Below are 14,750 nucleotides of genomic sequence, written 5' to 3'. Positions count from 1 at the left end.
GACTACAGCTGACAAAACAACACTTTGACTGTGATTTCCCAGAGTTATTCTAACACCAACTTGTGGGCATGTCCAGTTGTTTTCCAGCTCTATCATTCACTCTTATAAGCTCTTTGCTAAAGGAACGTATTCAACTCAGGTGTGACGTCATTCCCAGCTCCAACATACGACTTCTGACGTTAATGGAATGCAGCAGAATTTCCTGAATGATGAGTCGATGCCACATTTTAAGATTTTATAGAAAATCTGTACAAGTTTATGATCTTTGTCATGGTTCCAGTTTCAAACCAGTACACCCAAGAAATGTTCTAAGAAGTATCAAAGACAATTGGAGCAACAGCATGTCATGCAAATCGCAACAGACACACAGGCTGACAATTACAGCAGTGACATTATATGTTAAAAAAGAATTTACAAATCATTGTATTCTGTTTTTATTAACATTTAACACAACGTCCCAACTTTTTTGAATTGGGCTTTTTGTATTCCAGATTTCACGGTACATTGCAGTGTATTCAGTATATAAAAAAAATAACAATAAACCAGCCAGTAGATTAACAAACACACAAAGAATAAAGATTGACAGACATAATTCAACATCAAACAGAAGACAAACCAGGTCAATCTGGTTTTTCATGTCAATCCAAAATGGCATTCACTACAGAGATGTTTTAACAAACATAAACCTCCCAACCATTCATCACCTATATATTTACTGAGCTAATAGGACAGAGGTTAAAGCTACGTCAGTAATGCTGCCTCCTTCAGTAAACAGCGACTGAGGACAAAGTTTATAAGAGCACTTAAAGTGATACAGAGTTCATACCAGTTTGTGAAACGCCACAACATTGTTGAAGGACCCATGGAGATCTATTTCCATAAACACATGACCTTTTATTCCTCTCAAATAAATGACTTAAAACACACAAAACAGAGGGCTGTGCATCATAAGCTGGTTGTGCTCTTTGAAGGAATTTAAAATCCATAAGATTGACAATTAAAAGTTTATCATATGAAATGATATAAAGACATTCACTGCATATATACAGTATTTGTACTGTACAGTCCCTACTAAGGCAACTGTTTGCATACATAAAGGCTTCAAAACACAAATTCTATATTGTTTGATTGTGCCAAGCGTTTAACCTACTTTACAATCTACATCATATATTTCAAACAATCAGTCACTGAACTTTACTGCTTTATGGCTTTGTAAACATGACCAAGTCTTTCCCACTGGCAGTAATAAACTATACCGTCATTAATTAGCATTGGTATCAGTGATAACAGCATTTCAGCTACAGATAGAAACATATAGTTGTAGTACATTTCTTTGTAGGCAATCTGGCCATTTGCTGCAAAACATTTATGCACAGCATTTTGCTACACAACTCCAGCTGACAAAAAACCAACAATCGATTGACAACATTCAAATCAGAAACTAAACTATAAGTTCATTTGGTTCTTCTTTCTGTTTTTCTTTTTTGGTTCTCATTCTTTGCAGGTTTCCTGACTCACACCAGACGCAAGCAATGGCATTTACAGTAAACCTTATAATGCACTTTTTCCCAGGATTTAAATGAATGAACAAGAGATGCATTAGAGAAACATGGACCTTTTTTTGAAATAAGAGGACTAAAAATGCGACACATACAGTGATTAAGCTATACAGTATCTTTAAAACTGACCAACTGCCACTTTGACTGAGGGCTCTCTGATTGGTGGATCAGCAGACCAATCAGAGGGCCAACAAAAGATTGTTTACAGTCACATGACCTCAATGATGCAATAAAGTTAGATGGGGGGGCAGGAAGTGAAGATCACCTAATGATGAGTTAGTACGTTAAAGCTCTCTGTGGAGCTGCACGCTGAAGTAGCATCAGCAAATGTTGACATTCGTTGGTTATGATCCCTACTCTTAAAATAAAAATGATTTTTACAACCTGGCAATCATATCACAACAACAATGAACTACTACACATTTAGTCAGATAAAGGGAGACATCAGTCTTGAGGAGGCATGTACTGAGCCAAAAGGCCAGCTTTACCCCTTTAACAGCCTTTCACCCTCATTTTATTATCAGCATACTTTTAATAAAGATTGTGATGAACTATTGGGCAAGCAAATGAGCTGGTTGAACAGGCGTGGGCTCCCGTTTCAGAGCCAGTGTCCTTTCTTCTTCGTCTAGTGCCAAATGAGAACTGTTTGTGAGTCAATAAAGCAGCTCTTATAACTGAGCTGAGCCAAATAATCCAGCTATGGGTTGCACCAGCTGTGCAAAAGTACAAGCGTAGCCTAGTTTGAACGCAAAGTCTTATGACGGGGTTTGTGCTCTATTATACTGTTTAAACTTAGGTTTGAGTTAGAACTTAAATCCTACATCTACCTCCTACTAGGTGTAAAGTCCTCTGTAAAGTATGGCTGTCATAAAATAGTTCTTAGAGACAGTATAGCACCATCATCAGTAACAAGGTTGTTTTCCCTGAGCGTAAATTCCACCGACCACTGTTGAATTATCTAGTGTTATTAGTGATTTTACCACTCAGTATCAGTGTTGTTTCTTTATACTGGCTCTAAGTTTAGGCTGTAGGCTTTTATTTTTAGCCATTAGCCTGTTTAGAGTCAATTAGACACGAGAGGCAGTGCTATAACTAACACTAAGTTAAAAAATGCTTTTGATTGATTGGTTGAATTAAGTGAAAACGTTATAGACAATATTTTGGTTTGTTTGGATATAAAGCTCTACTACAATGGTCATCAACTGGCGGCCTGGGGGCCACAGCAGGCTCCCCACATCTTCCCATCTGGCCCCCAGGACATCAAATTCAATTAAAAAATAACTTTGTATTGCCATTAAAACGCTGTGATAAAGTCTGACCACGCCTAGGAAGACCAGCAAAAAAGGACATGTCACAACGGTCGACGCTTCTGAGGAAGACTGCAGATGACAGCCAAAACATGTCAAGGTAAAAAGAAAAAAACATCTCCTACAATTAGTTGTCTGAAAAAAGAAACACAAGAATAAGAAGACAAAATGAGGTTGCTGGATCTTACACCAAAAGCAATTGTGACTGAAAGAGTATTATCAGGAATGACTGTCTCATCTCTTTGTTTTTAGAAATCAACCGGTCAGCTGTTATATGATGCATATTAAACACAGATTTATCGGTCCATTCCTGATAAAACTGCCATTTTCTATGTCAACTTTAAGTTTCAGGCGTTTTTGAAGTGTAATTGTCCTGCTTGGGTTTTTCACATGTCAATACACAGTATGTAAGTCTCAAACCGAGTAATGGACGATAGCCACAGAAATATTCTGCTAAAATATCTCAATTGCCCCCTCGTGGCTGGCTGTAGTACAGGGGCTTATCTCACTATTAGAGCCATACATTTGAAAGAAAATAAAAATATCCACACAAAATTATATTAATTTTCATTTAAAAAACGTCTTTTACTTGAAAGTTCGGCCCCCAGAGTGCCTGCATAGAAAATAGCTGGCCCTTGTCCAAATGTGGTTGATGATTACTGCTCTACAAGTTAAGATGAACCTCACATCTCTGTGGTGCAATCAAATAATAGCACAATTTAAGTTATAACCTAACTAGATTCAAAGTAGAGTTTAGTGTGGATCTGCACATAGCTGGTGCAACAGGCAATAGATCTGTGAAGAGAGATGGATTTCCAAACACAAAGGCAAAGCTGGTTTGACAGTGGCTAGTATGACAAGTATGATCAGGGTTTATATCATGCCAAATTGTGCATTGTCCGACTCTGCTCCTCCAAACTTTAGACAGAGGATTTAAATCCATGTCTGCCCCTGTTTCTCCATGAGGTTTGTTTTTATTTACTCTTTGTGTGTCACTACTTTCAGCACTACAAGGCTGTTTAATTTTTTCTTTATCACAATTTGAATATCTAACATGATCATAAATCGCAAAACTGACATTTTAAAAGTGCTTCTCTAGGCAGATACCACTTCCTGCCCTCCATCCGCAGTTCTTCAGTGTGACATGTCATCTGAAAACATCCTACTAGACAAAACCGTACCACTACTGCTATATTTGAAATCAATTTTCAGTGTCCACAATTTCAACTTCAAACTGCATCAAGGTGTGACTACATCAGTAGTTTACATCCTTCCTCATTGTGACTGATGGTCTTTGTTCATTATCTCACTTTGGCTTGTATGTGCAAAGAGAAAAAGAAATGTTGCTTAAGGTTAGTGCAGAAATAGCCTTGTTGAAGTTTCACTGTAAGCACAAGCACTATCTGACGACATTTCTTAGAAGCCTTTTGTGCTGTAACATTAAGTACAAAATTGTCTACTGCATTAATGATGGACGGGTTCAGGTTTACATTCTGTAAAGACTTCACTGAAGCATTGCAAGGCACATAACAGCGGGGACTGGCATATCCTCTGCAATGTCTGAGGTATGAACTGCAAACATTTTTAAAAAGATTGTCTTCTTAGCATTTGTTGTCATAATCTCCATTTGGAGCTAAAAGGCTTTGGGCGTGGTGGACAGCATCTGCAATGGTGAAAAATATTCTTTTGTTCTCTCCTCCATCGGGACCTTTTTCATCATAGTATCCTCCTCTTTCCAGATCATCAAGTACCGAGGCATTACACTGAGCCAGGACAACTTTGATCCCAAGTTCTCCGTAATCTTTACGCACTTCTTTCAGAGCGTTCACTCCAGCTGTATCCAAAAACAAGACGGTGCTGCAGTCCATCACCAAGCTGTGAAAACTAAGGGATTTACTGTTGAGCATCAGAGTTACAGTTGCGCCATCTTCAGCCTTGTCCTCTTTACCTGCAGCCGTCTTCTCTGATTTCAGATTTAGGAGTCCTTTGGCCTCTTCCTTCTTTTTGTTTTTCTTGCTGAACTTTATACGTCGGCTTTTCTCCTTCACAGGATCAAGCCCCACACTCCTGTACAGAGATTTTTTGAACAAGTTTTGGTTAGCATAATAAATTGGAGCATTGTATCTAAAAACAACCACTCCAGGATGTGTCCGAAGGCCACGGTAAGACGACATGTCTTCATAATGCTCTCTGGTTGTAGCACGGCCAAGTTGCAGGGCCTGGGCCTGCTGGGTTCGACCCAGGATGCAGAAAGCCGACACCAAAACCCCAACGAGAAGACCCAGCTCTGTGTTGACCAGTGCTGATGTGGCCATTGTGATCAACCAGATGGCTGTATCCACACGGTTCACGCGCCACATGCGGGGGACGTCTGTGAATTTTCGTAACGCTCCGCGGAGGTTAACAACAATGATGACGGCCAACACACACCTGAGTAAGAGAAGAAAAACAGGAAGGAAATGGAAGTTAGAATCAACCAGTTAATAAAAAAACAGCTACAATGAAAGCTATTGTAAGTTCTATGCTAGCAAAAAAATATACAGTGCTTAACAAATTTATTAGACCACCTGTTATATTGGTCTCAAAGACCATCCAGCATCATGAAGTGCTTTAAAGCGGACTCTTTCATTTTCAGTGAGCTCTCCATGTTTTACCATTTTGAACAGGAGTGAGGGATTTCAAACTGAATTCACCCAAATTTGAGCTGGCTCACTGGGCTTCTCTGAGAAGTCACAAATTAATCGTGCATAACATTCAACCACTAAAAATAATTTTTCTGTTCAGGAATGATGGTAAATAACTATAATTTGACATATTAATCAAGAAATATTAATGTGCTTTACGATTTTTTCAATTTTTTGTCAATCAGTAAACTTTATACTTATGGATAGCAATAAAAATTATACTTTAGCATTAAAAATATCATTTGGGTTAAAGAGCTTCTACATATTGGTGTATTAACCATTGCAGAAACATAAAAAATAATTTTGGTAATTACCAATGCTGTTAATTTAAGACAGCTGTGGCATAACCCTTACTTTGGTTAGGGTTAGCGTGGTCTGATAAATTTGTTAAGCACTGTATATATTTATCTAAACTCCAAAGGCCATGGCTGTGTTGTGTTCAGGCTCCAGTGGGACCCTAGGTGCCCTTCTTAATGTTGTGATACTTTCTCAACATGTAGCAAAGGTGTCCCCTTTAAAGTATGCACTTAAGTTATTTTTAACTGACCCTTATACCCCCACACTGAGCAGCATCGGGCAGATGGGCCAGAATACTATAAAAAAATAGAAAGTTAAACATTATGTGCATTGCCAGATGTATATCATATCACTGGATTAACATTTTAAGAAAATACCAAGATTTGAGCAAAAATCTAACTGGGCAGAAAAGACTCTTCAATACTCTTCAATACTCTGCAGTGGTAGAGGAGACTGGTTAAGTGTCCGTTGAAACCTTTGCTTATGGTTTCTATTTCAGTACAATTTTTTACATGCAGGAAGATATACAATATAAACTGAGGATAAGAGAGAAAAAACAGGCCAAGACAAAAAAGACAGACATAAGAAATTAAAGTAATGACCAATAATAAAACAAAACAAGGGCACATTATTGAGGACAGACATTCAATTTGACCAGTGGAGCACTGTCTGAGTATTTCTTCACAAAACACCTGCAAAGAAGTGGATCCATACAAATCGTCAGCTGCAGTTTAAACCGAGGAACAATCAGTGATTAATGTTTCTCTTACAAAGGTTCGATGAAGTACCTGAAGTACCCCTAAGGAGTCTGATCCACCTAGTTGGTAAATGGTAAATTTTTGCTCCATCTTGTACATTTAAACCACAATCATTTCTTTTAACATGATAGTAGAACTGCAGGAAGTCTTTGACGTCTGTTTCCTTGCAGAAGCTGTCACTTCAAATGCTTCTGGTCAGCTTTCAGTGAAGTGAAAACTGAGTAAACTAGGCCCAAAGGTTATCTATATTTGTCTCTTATCTCTAAAACCTCCTTTTATGGTTAAAAAAGATAAGAGGCCAAAAACTTCGGATAAAACTGATGCTATAGCAGCATCCACACTAATGTCTTTCACCATAATTGCACCGACCTCTTTTTGCTGATGGGAGATCCATCTGCTTTGCAAGGTTCCAGTACAACTACTTATACTGCAGAACCACCACACAAATGTAATTCAGATAGACACACACTGCCCAGCTCTACCACTCATTTGCCAAGAATTAAGGAGTCATACAAATAAAAACTGCCCTCCATTATGCTTATTTACTAAACTATGAATCTTAATTTTCTTGGAATGTGTGTTTTTGGCATAATGAGGCAGAACAGCTGTTAAAAAGAGGTGCTACTACACCGGGCTGGCTCAGGCACACATATATCTTTCCCCACTCTCTCCCCATTTTTCCTGTCTCTCTTCAGCCATCCTATCTGAATAATGGCATAAAGCCCAAAAACAACCTTTAAACAGGTGGTGCCAACCAGTGCACAGGTATACAGTGCGGTCGAGCTGATATAGTGAGCTATATAGGTGACTTACATGGCCAATCAAGTGGGAGGGAGAGTGTAGTTACACTCAGATGGACAGATTAGAAACAAACTCTAACTGACCCTCTGCTCTACAGACCTCATTCATCCAATGAAGTGCATGAACACTGCAGACTGTCCCTGTTAACAGATTCTCAAAACAGTTCAAATGTGCTCTGAGTATGCATACAGTATCTGCATCTTTTTTTAAAGTATCACCTACATAGACTTCATAGGCAGTATGTAAATTTGTGTGTGCGGGTTGTAGTTTGTTCAAATCTGCTGTCAGAAGCCTCTTTTAAGTATCAGTGGTCCTGAACATTCAAATAATTTAAAAAAGACTGATTTTAGCTGCAGAAAATATGACGTTATCATCAAGGAAGGCATTGCTCAGCACCTAGAGCTGAACATGATTTACAGTTTCCCTTCTATCGTCTATATTGAAGTCTTTTGTGCATCAACACCTGTATCACCATAGACACTTGTTATGTGTTTGCTCAGGGCCAAAATATACAGTTGTTTCCATGCATGTTCCTGTTCACAACTTGACATACCCTACCATGGTGATAAGCAGCCTGGTACGTTAGAGTATAATTGCTTGGCAAGTCGTGTAGGCATGACTGCCCTGACCAGTTTCTCTTTTGTCAGTTACTGTAATGGCTTACCTCGTGAGTGACTGTGGTGCACACATGAGGTTTTGGATATTCTTACCCTCTCCTTACCATGCTTTCACTATTTATACACCGTTTTATTTTCAAAAACCCCATCCAGGACAAATCCAAAGTGAAATGTAATCAAAAACTGACAGCATCAAGAAACTGTTTTTATTTAATCTTTGCAGATTTTAATCTCCGCAGTGAAAGCAAAGTAATTATCTCCTATTGATTACACTGAAAGAGGACTGATTAAGAAATGCATTTAAAATGGTAAATTAGGTTTGTTATCTTACTTTTGAAGGGAATAGAAGAGTGGTGCGATAACCAGCAGCACCAGCAGCAGGACGAGGGCGGTGACCAACCCAGACACCTGAGTCTGGCACCCTGTGGACTCCTTCACGAGGGTCTTCGTCAGGGCAGCGCTGGTGGTGAAGCAGCGGAAGAACGACGGCAGGATGTTGCAGAAGCCAATGGCGTACATTTCCTGGTTGGCGTCCACTGTGTAACCGTGTTTTTTGGCAAACATCTCAGACAATGAGACGGTGATAGCAAACCCCACGATGGCTATGGAGAAAGCGTCCACAGCCACGTTGGGGATCAGAGACCACATGGGCGCCTTAGGAGGAAGGAAGCCTGTTGGGATGTCCCCAGCAATGTCTGACAGATATTCAGAGTTGAAGTGTCCAAAATGAGAAGCCAGGGTTGCAATTATCACGACAAAGAGCTCAAAGGGAATCGGAGCCTGTGTAAGGAAAATCAAAGACAAAATTAGATATCTAACTAGAGAGGCATCAAAGTACAGTTTGGCTGAATGGTGACAGAGCAAATAAATGTCACATAGTCAGAATTTAAGCTGTTTATAGTGATATTATAGGTGCAATCTGGCTTAAAGAAAGTAAAAATTATTAGCGACACTTGGTTGCTTACCAATCAAGAGATGAAAGAAAGTAGTTCTACTAATTGCCTCTGCACTCAAAGCTGAAAACACCAAACTAAATTATTCAAGTTAAACTCATCTACACTCAGTCTATTTACCTTTAGCTTGGATTTAAGACGATCGTTTAGCTCCTTGGTAGGTATTAGTACCAGCAAGCACACCAAGCTTGTCACCAGGTCACAAATATTGGTGTGTCCCAGGTGAGTAAATAGGCTGTACCAGGTCTTAAACAGAGTAAACCAGCCCTGGGGTCTTGGGATCTCTAGACCCAGGAGGTACTTGAACTGGGAGGTGAGGATGGTCAGGGAGGCTCCTGTAGCGAAGCCACTGAGAAGAGAGTCGGAGAGATAGACAGAGACGAAGCCTACTTGGAAAATACCCATGAGTACCTGGGGGAAAGAGATTTGCAAGAGTTACCAAAAGAGCTATCAAAAGCATGTTAGTTTTTTGTTCTTTGGTGTGATGTGAATTTTTTGATATTGTAAAAAAAACTCTAAACTGAGAGGATTTCCATGGACAGCTACATAGCAATAGAGGCTTTTGTATGCTCCAAGATAACTGCCTGTGAACCGATAAACACCTCTTTCGGTCTTTTTGTGAGCACCTTCAAAGTGAACCACTTCATTTGACAGAGTCATTGTCATTTGGGTCGTGTAGGCTAGTTTTATTTTGTCACTTTGTTACTTTCATTGCTCCAAAATACACCTACATCAAATTATTGTCCAAAAAGTGCTGTAGCCTAATGTAAACACTGAATTAACATCACCACTTCTGCTGTCCACTGCAGCTAGTAAGGTCATAGTGATGACATTTGTGCAAAAGGTCTGTTGGGATTTCAACATCCTCTAAACATGATTGTATTTTACACGTTTCAATGTGCAAAAGATGCTGTTTTTATCTGATGTTGTAACATGGCCTAAATTGTTATCTTAAATCTGCATCATAAATCAAACGTATGTCACGGTTAATCTGTAGATTCAAAGTTCCAGTCATTTACATACCAACATGTAAAAGTAGGCTCAGCTTTAAAATGCCATGACATTCTAATGACATATGTGGATAGGTCATTAGAATGTCCTTATGTACCTGATAAACTCCAGCAGTAAAAGTGACTGTAGTTCCCACTGTGATTGCATAGCAGCTTCTGTCACACTCCATCACAACATTGTCATTCCCTGGCAGGATCTCGCTGTTGTTACGAACACTGCTGCTGCTTTTTGGGAGGTATCCTGCCAAAGCTAATTCCCTATCAACCACCTGACCTACAAGCAGACAAAGAACTCCAAAAATCCCCACTGAGATGTGTTTAGAAGTGCCCAAGAGCGTGTAGATGATGGAGGCGAAAAACGACGTGTAGAGACCGTATATGGGGTCTTGGCTTGCCAATAAGGAGTATGCTATGGACTGTGGGACCAATAGGATCCCAACAATGAGTCCTGACATGAGGTCACCCAGCAGCCATTCCCTGAGCTGATAGTTCGGCAGCCACTTCAGAATCGGGACAAAGCCGAGTATTTTGGATTTCACTTTCTTTGGTGTGCAAGAGCAGCATTTTTTTAGCTGATGGGACAGGATGGCTTTGCAGTTTTTGTCCTTTTCTTTCTCCACTCTCTCCAGAACGAGAGGCTCCGTAGGGCTGCTGTCGGCTTCATCTTCTACCGTGGTGCAGAAGTCAGCGCTGAGAGTCATGGTCAAGCTCTTATCTGTGATGAGTCAAAACAGAAAGAATCTAGTTCACCATGAAGTCATACAAAAATCATCTGAGGTGATGATACAAAATTACAAGCAAAGTAATATCTTTAACAATAAAACATTACAACTTGTCCACTCTACTTGCATAACCTTTTGCACCTGACTACAATAACCACCACATGACACTTTAAAAAGCAACGTGGAGGGGGAGGAGAGGTGCTATCTCATTTCAGGTCAGTGGGTGTGGGCCTTACTTTTGTTTGGAGCCTAGAAATGTCATTCTCTTGAAATTGCATCAGAATACAAAAATGACACTTCCTATTTTTCTTACACTTCAGCACAGTGACGGTTACACAGAGAAGTGAGCCCTTAATGCTACTGTCTTTCTAATAAAGTAAGCGGAAATGTAGGGAAAATTAAAACCAATGCAATGTATTAATGCATATATAGCTTTTTCCAACTTTATAGAAGTTTTGATTCTACTTTGTCAAGCACTGTTCCTCCATTAGGCATCATACAAAGTCAAAAATCTAAATTTCAAGATTCAAAGGGGCTATGCCCACTTTTGCCAGTTTGAACAATTTCTGTCAATATCTGCCTAATTTTTCTCTCTCCATTAGCACTGTTTTGCCAGTATATATTGATATTTCTTTCCATTTCACCAGATTTCCACAAATTTTTGCCAATTTAAAGCCTTTTCAGCCACTTTTTAACCCTTTTACCACTATTCATGACCATTTTTGCCACTGTAACCCATTTTTGCCTTTTTTCAACTATTTCTTGTCACTCTAATATAATTTTTGCCACTTATAACCCATTTTTGCTACTTTTAAAGTCCAATTTCACCACCTTTGCCACCATTTTTTGCCATTATTAACCCATTTTTTCAATTTTTGACCCATTTCAATGGGGTTTACAATTTTAAAACAGCTATACTCCACACAAATCATTTAAAAAAGAGATTTGTTTCATTGATGAGAGTGGTTATATTTCAGGTTAAATATAAAATATGGATATCACAGCTTAACTTTACAATAGGCCATGATTTTGTTGTCCTCCATGGACCCCAGTTTGGCTGGGCACCAGAAAGCTCTCCCATTTATCCCCCTTTATGTACGGCCCTGTCTGCACATGATTATTCTGGAATGTGCATGACTATGTTCAACCTCCTTCAGGTACAGTGGGGGTCCCCGGTCTCTGATACCTTTATTTTGGGCGTTGAAGCCACATCTACAGGAAGATAGAATTCGAGCTTTAAACTAGGCTTAATAAAGCTAAACAGTGGTTACTTGCTTTTTGGTGGCTCTGGTTCTAGAAGTAACCTCCTTCATTGACTTGTCAGAAAACCCCTATATTCCGAATCCAGGAACCAAGACAACCAGTGACTGAATACTCGTCAATATAAAATATGTTAAATAGGTGCAAAAATGGGATTGGAAAACAGAGAAAAAAGGCAAGCTCGTTTAAAAGCTGTTTTTCTTTTTCTGGGTGTAGAGGAGCTATGCATGCTTAATTCCTTATGAATGCTAGGTTCTCAAATGTACAGAGCTTTAACAGGCTTTCTTTCTTCTCTAGATTTTAACTGGATTGTCTATATTGTTAGTATGTTAAAAGATCATATAGTGCTGATATACCATCAGCTGAAGTTAGCAGGAATAGTAAACATTTCCATGATATCAGTGGGCTCCATCAATCTGAGACGTCTCTGTGATACTGAGGAATGTGGTTAGAGTGCTTCTTGTGCCTGAGATCATGAAAAAAATGTTTTTCTAAAAACAAGGTTAATACTGTCTTACACAGGAACACACACTATGGTTAAACACTTTGGTAGCTTGTGGGAAGCCTACCTTGGGCGTATGCCTTCATGGTCAATAAACAAACCTACCACGAAGAAAATATGTGGGATTTTTACCTCTAAACCCTACTAAAAACCTTTATAAATACCTTCATTAAACTTGGTAAAACAACATAACAACATGCTTTGGTGGAGAAAATCTGGTCAATGTAGTTAGAAGTTATGTTCTATATTCTATTTCAATTTCAAAATTACTTTAGCATGAACAAATCTATAACTACATATACAAACCTACAACCATAATCTATATCTAAATCTATAATCTATAACTAACAACAAATCTATAACTCCCTCAGAATAAAAAAGCTAAGGTGTCAAAACCTTGTCTCCTGGAAGGTATGATCACAAAGATGTAATCTATATACTTAATCCATGATATCCCAATAGCAGCTTCACCTAAATATTTTATAACATTATTTAAAATCCTTTTTTAAGACATATACCCAAGATAGAAGCTGATTTACAAATTAATGTGATGATGCTTACATTCTGTGATAATTAAAATGAAAAATAGACCCCTTTGCAAGGTTATAATAGTTTTGGGTTTTTCATTAGCTTTAATTATAATTTCGTTTTTACCTTGTGTTCTACATTTCAGTTTAGTTTGAATCAGTTTTTCCTGCAAGGTTGCTAGTTTAGTTTTTATTTTGCAAAAGTCTTTTTGGCAATATAGGACACCTGTCAGGGGTGAGGCCCAAAAGGGCTCGTCACTTTTCATTTCAATTATTCATTTTTGATGTTTCTGTACAAGGTGAGACCAAAATTGACCATTGTGTGAGGTCTTCTCCAATCTAATCAGGGGATTTTACTCTCTCCAGCCTTGGTTATACATGTGAGTCATTCTGCTGCTGTCCAAGACTAAAAGTATGGAGATTTGGTCTTTAATTTAATTTAATTAATTTAATTTAATTTTAGTTAGCTTTGTAAGCAAATATTCTAGTTGAAGTTGTTTTTTTTTTTTTTTGTAAAGCTTAGTTTCTATTTAGTTTTACTTAACTAAAATTATTTCTACATTTTTGTTTTACTTATTTAGCTAATTATAGAAACCTTGTCCCTTTGCTATTTTTGTCTCTATAAATGTTAGTTCAACTGTTTAATTTTAATTTTCAATAGTAAATTCTAGATATCTGACAAGAGATGCCAAAAGCACATTATGCCTTGTGTACTGAAATATGTACTCTGGTCATATGGATTCAATTGTTTTTCAGGATATAGATACATCCCTAACAGTTGGTTTGCATTAAAAATCACCTTTTGTCATCGCCATGGCCCTTCATCAACTACTCTCCACTTGCATTTTCAAATCATTTTCGGGTTTAAAACGTTATTATCGGATAACTTAAGCTTCAACTTTGTTTCCTATAAGAGTCTCGTCTTTATTGGTGTTAATGAGATTATCGGTACTGTCTACAGGCTATATAAAGGCAGACGGCTAATACTAGGAAGCAGAGCATCTTTAACAGCCAAACTTTCCCTTTACGGATCATTAGGCGGAGAATTACGACATCTTTGACGTTACTAAGTGGTAATAGCAATGTCTGTAAGTTTTATCTAACATTTCTGAAATGAAAGAGTAGAGACATTTAAATCATATTTGCTGCTATACCTTCGTATTCTACCTTTCTGTCGACTGACTAACCCACCTCAACGAAAAGATGTGCCAACGCCGCACTCGCCGACCTGAATGGGTACTATTGTAAACAAGATGTCAACGTGGACACTTAATGAAACTTAAGTCACCGGGAAATAAAGTGTACAAAAATAAAAAAGTTTACACTTAAAATGTGCAACACATGATGTTAAAGGGTAAAGTTGCTGACCTGAGCTCGAAGCAGCCGTGGTTTACTTGGTTAACGGTAATGGTGACCAGTGTTGAGACGATCGGGTCTCATTCCGCTTCAAATTCATTTTACACCCGACTCTGTTGCCTTGTGCGTGATGACGTAAATAGAACGCGTGGTGTACGTCACATGATGTGCTGAGACAAAGATTGTTTGTTAAGTAAGATTTCTCACTCTGCAGTTGAATAAGGCAAAGATAAATAAAAATGTAAATAAAAACCACGAAGTAATTTTTACCACAGTTTGGGGAAATTAATAGTGATAACTACTTTAAAAAGAAGTGGAACAAATGAGTGATAAACAACAATAATAAAGTTGTTATCATTATCGAAGCAATAAACTAAATCTTGGTATATATTTCACG

General features: G+C 38.3%; 1 protein-coding gene across 1 annotated transcript; it reads right to left on the bottom strand.

The window, feature by feature from the left end:
• Nucleotides 1-434: 434 nt before the first annotated feature.
• On the bottom strand, nucleotides 435-14,475 carry slc26a2 (solute carrier family 26 member 2). The gene is made up of 5 exons (XM_041797676.1): nucleotides 14,366-14,475; nucleotides 10,085-10,701; nucleotides 9,097-9,387; nucleotides 8,355-8,803; nucleotides 435-5,296 (listed from the first exon to the last, which is right to left on the bottom strand). The coding sequence occupies exons 2-5, from the start codon at nucleotides 10,685-10,687 to the stop codon at nucleotides 4,468-4,470; spliced, it is 2,172 nt and encodes a 723-aa protein (XP_041653610.1). The 5' UTR covers nucleotides 10,688-10,701; nucleotides 14,366-14,475; the 3' UTR covers nucleotides 435-4,467.
• Between the last annotated feature and the right edge of the window lie 275 nt (nucleotides 14,476-14,750).

The sequence above is a fragment of the Cheilinus undulatus genome, linkage group 10 (assembly GCF_018320785.1).
Source record: "Cheilinus undulatus linkage group 10, ASM1832078v1, whole genome shotgun sequence".
Classification (NCBI taxonomy): Eukaryota; Metazoa; Chordata; class Actinopteri; order Labriformes; family Labridae; genus Cheilinus; species Cheilinus undulatus.
The sequence above is the reverse complement of the archived record's forward strand: the minus strand, read 5'-3'. Positions and strand labels throughout refer to the sequence as shown.

Bases quoted from the DNA above. Each gene is read 5' to 3' on its own strand.
- slc26a2 (XM_041797676.1), bottom strand. From the start codon at position 10,687: ATGACTCTCAGCGCTGACTTCTGCACCACGGTAGAAGATGAAGCCGAC. The intron at 9,388-10,084 runs GTACATAAGGAC...TCTTTCCCCCAG, and splicing joins TTACTGCTGGAGTTTATCAG to GTACTCATGGGTATTTTCCA. The intron at 8,804-9,096 runs GTAAATAGACTG...TTCCTTACACAG, and splicing joins GTCTTAAATCCAAGCTAAAG to GCTCCGATTCCCTTTGAGCT.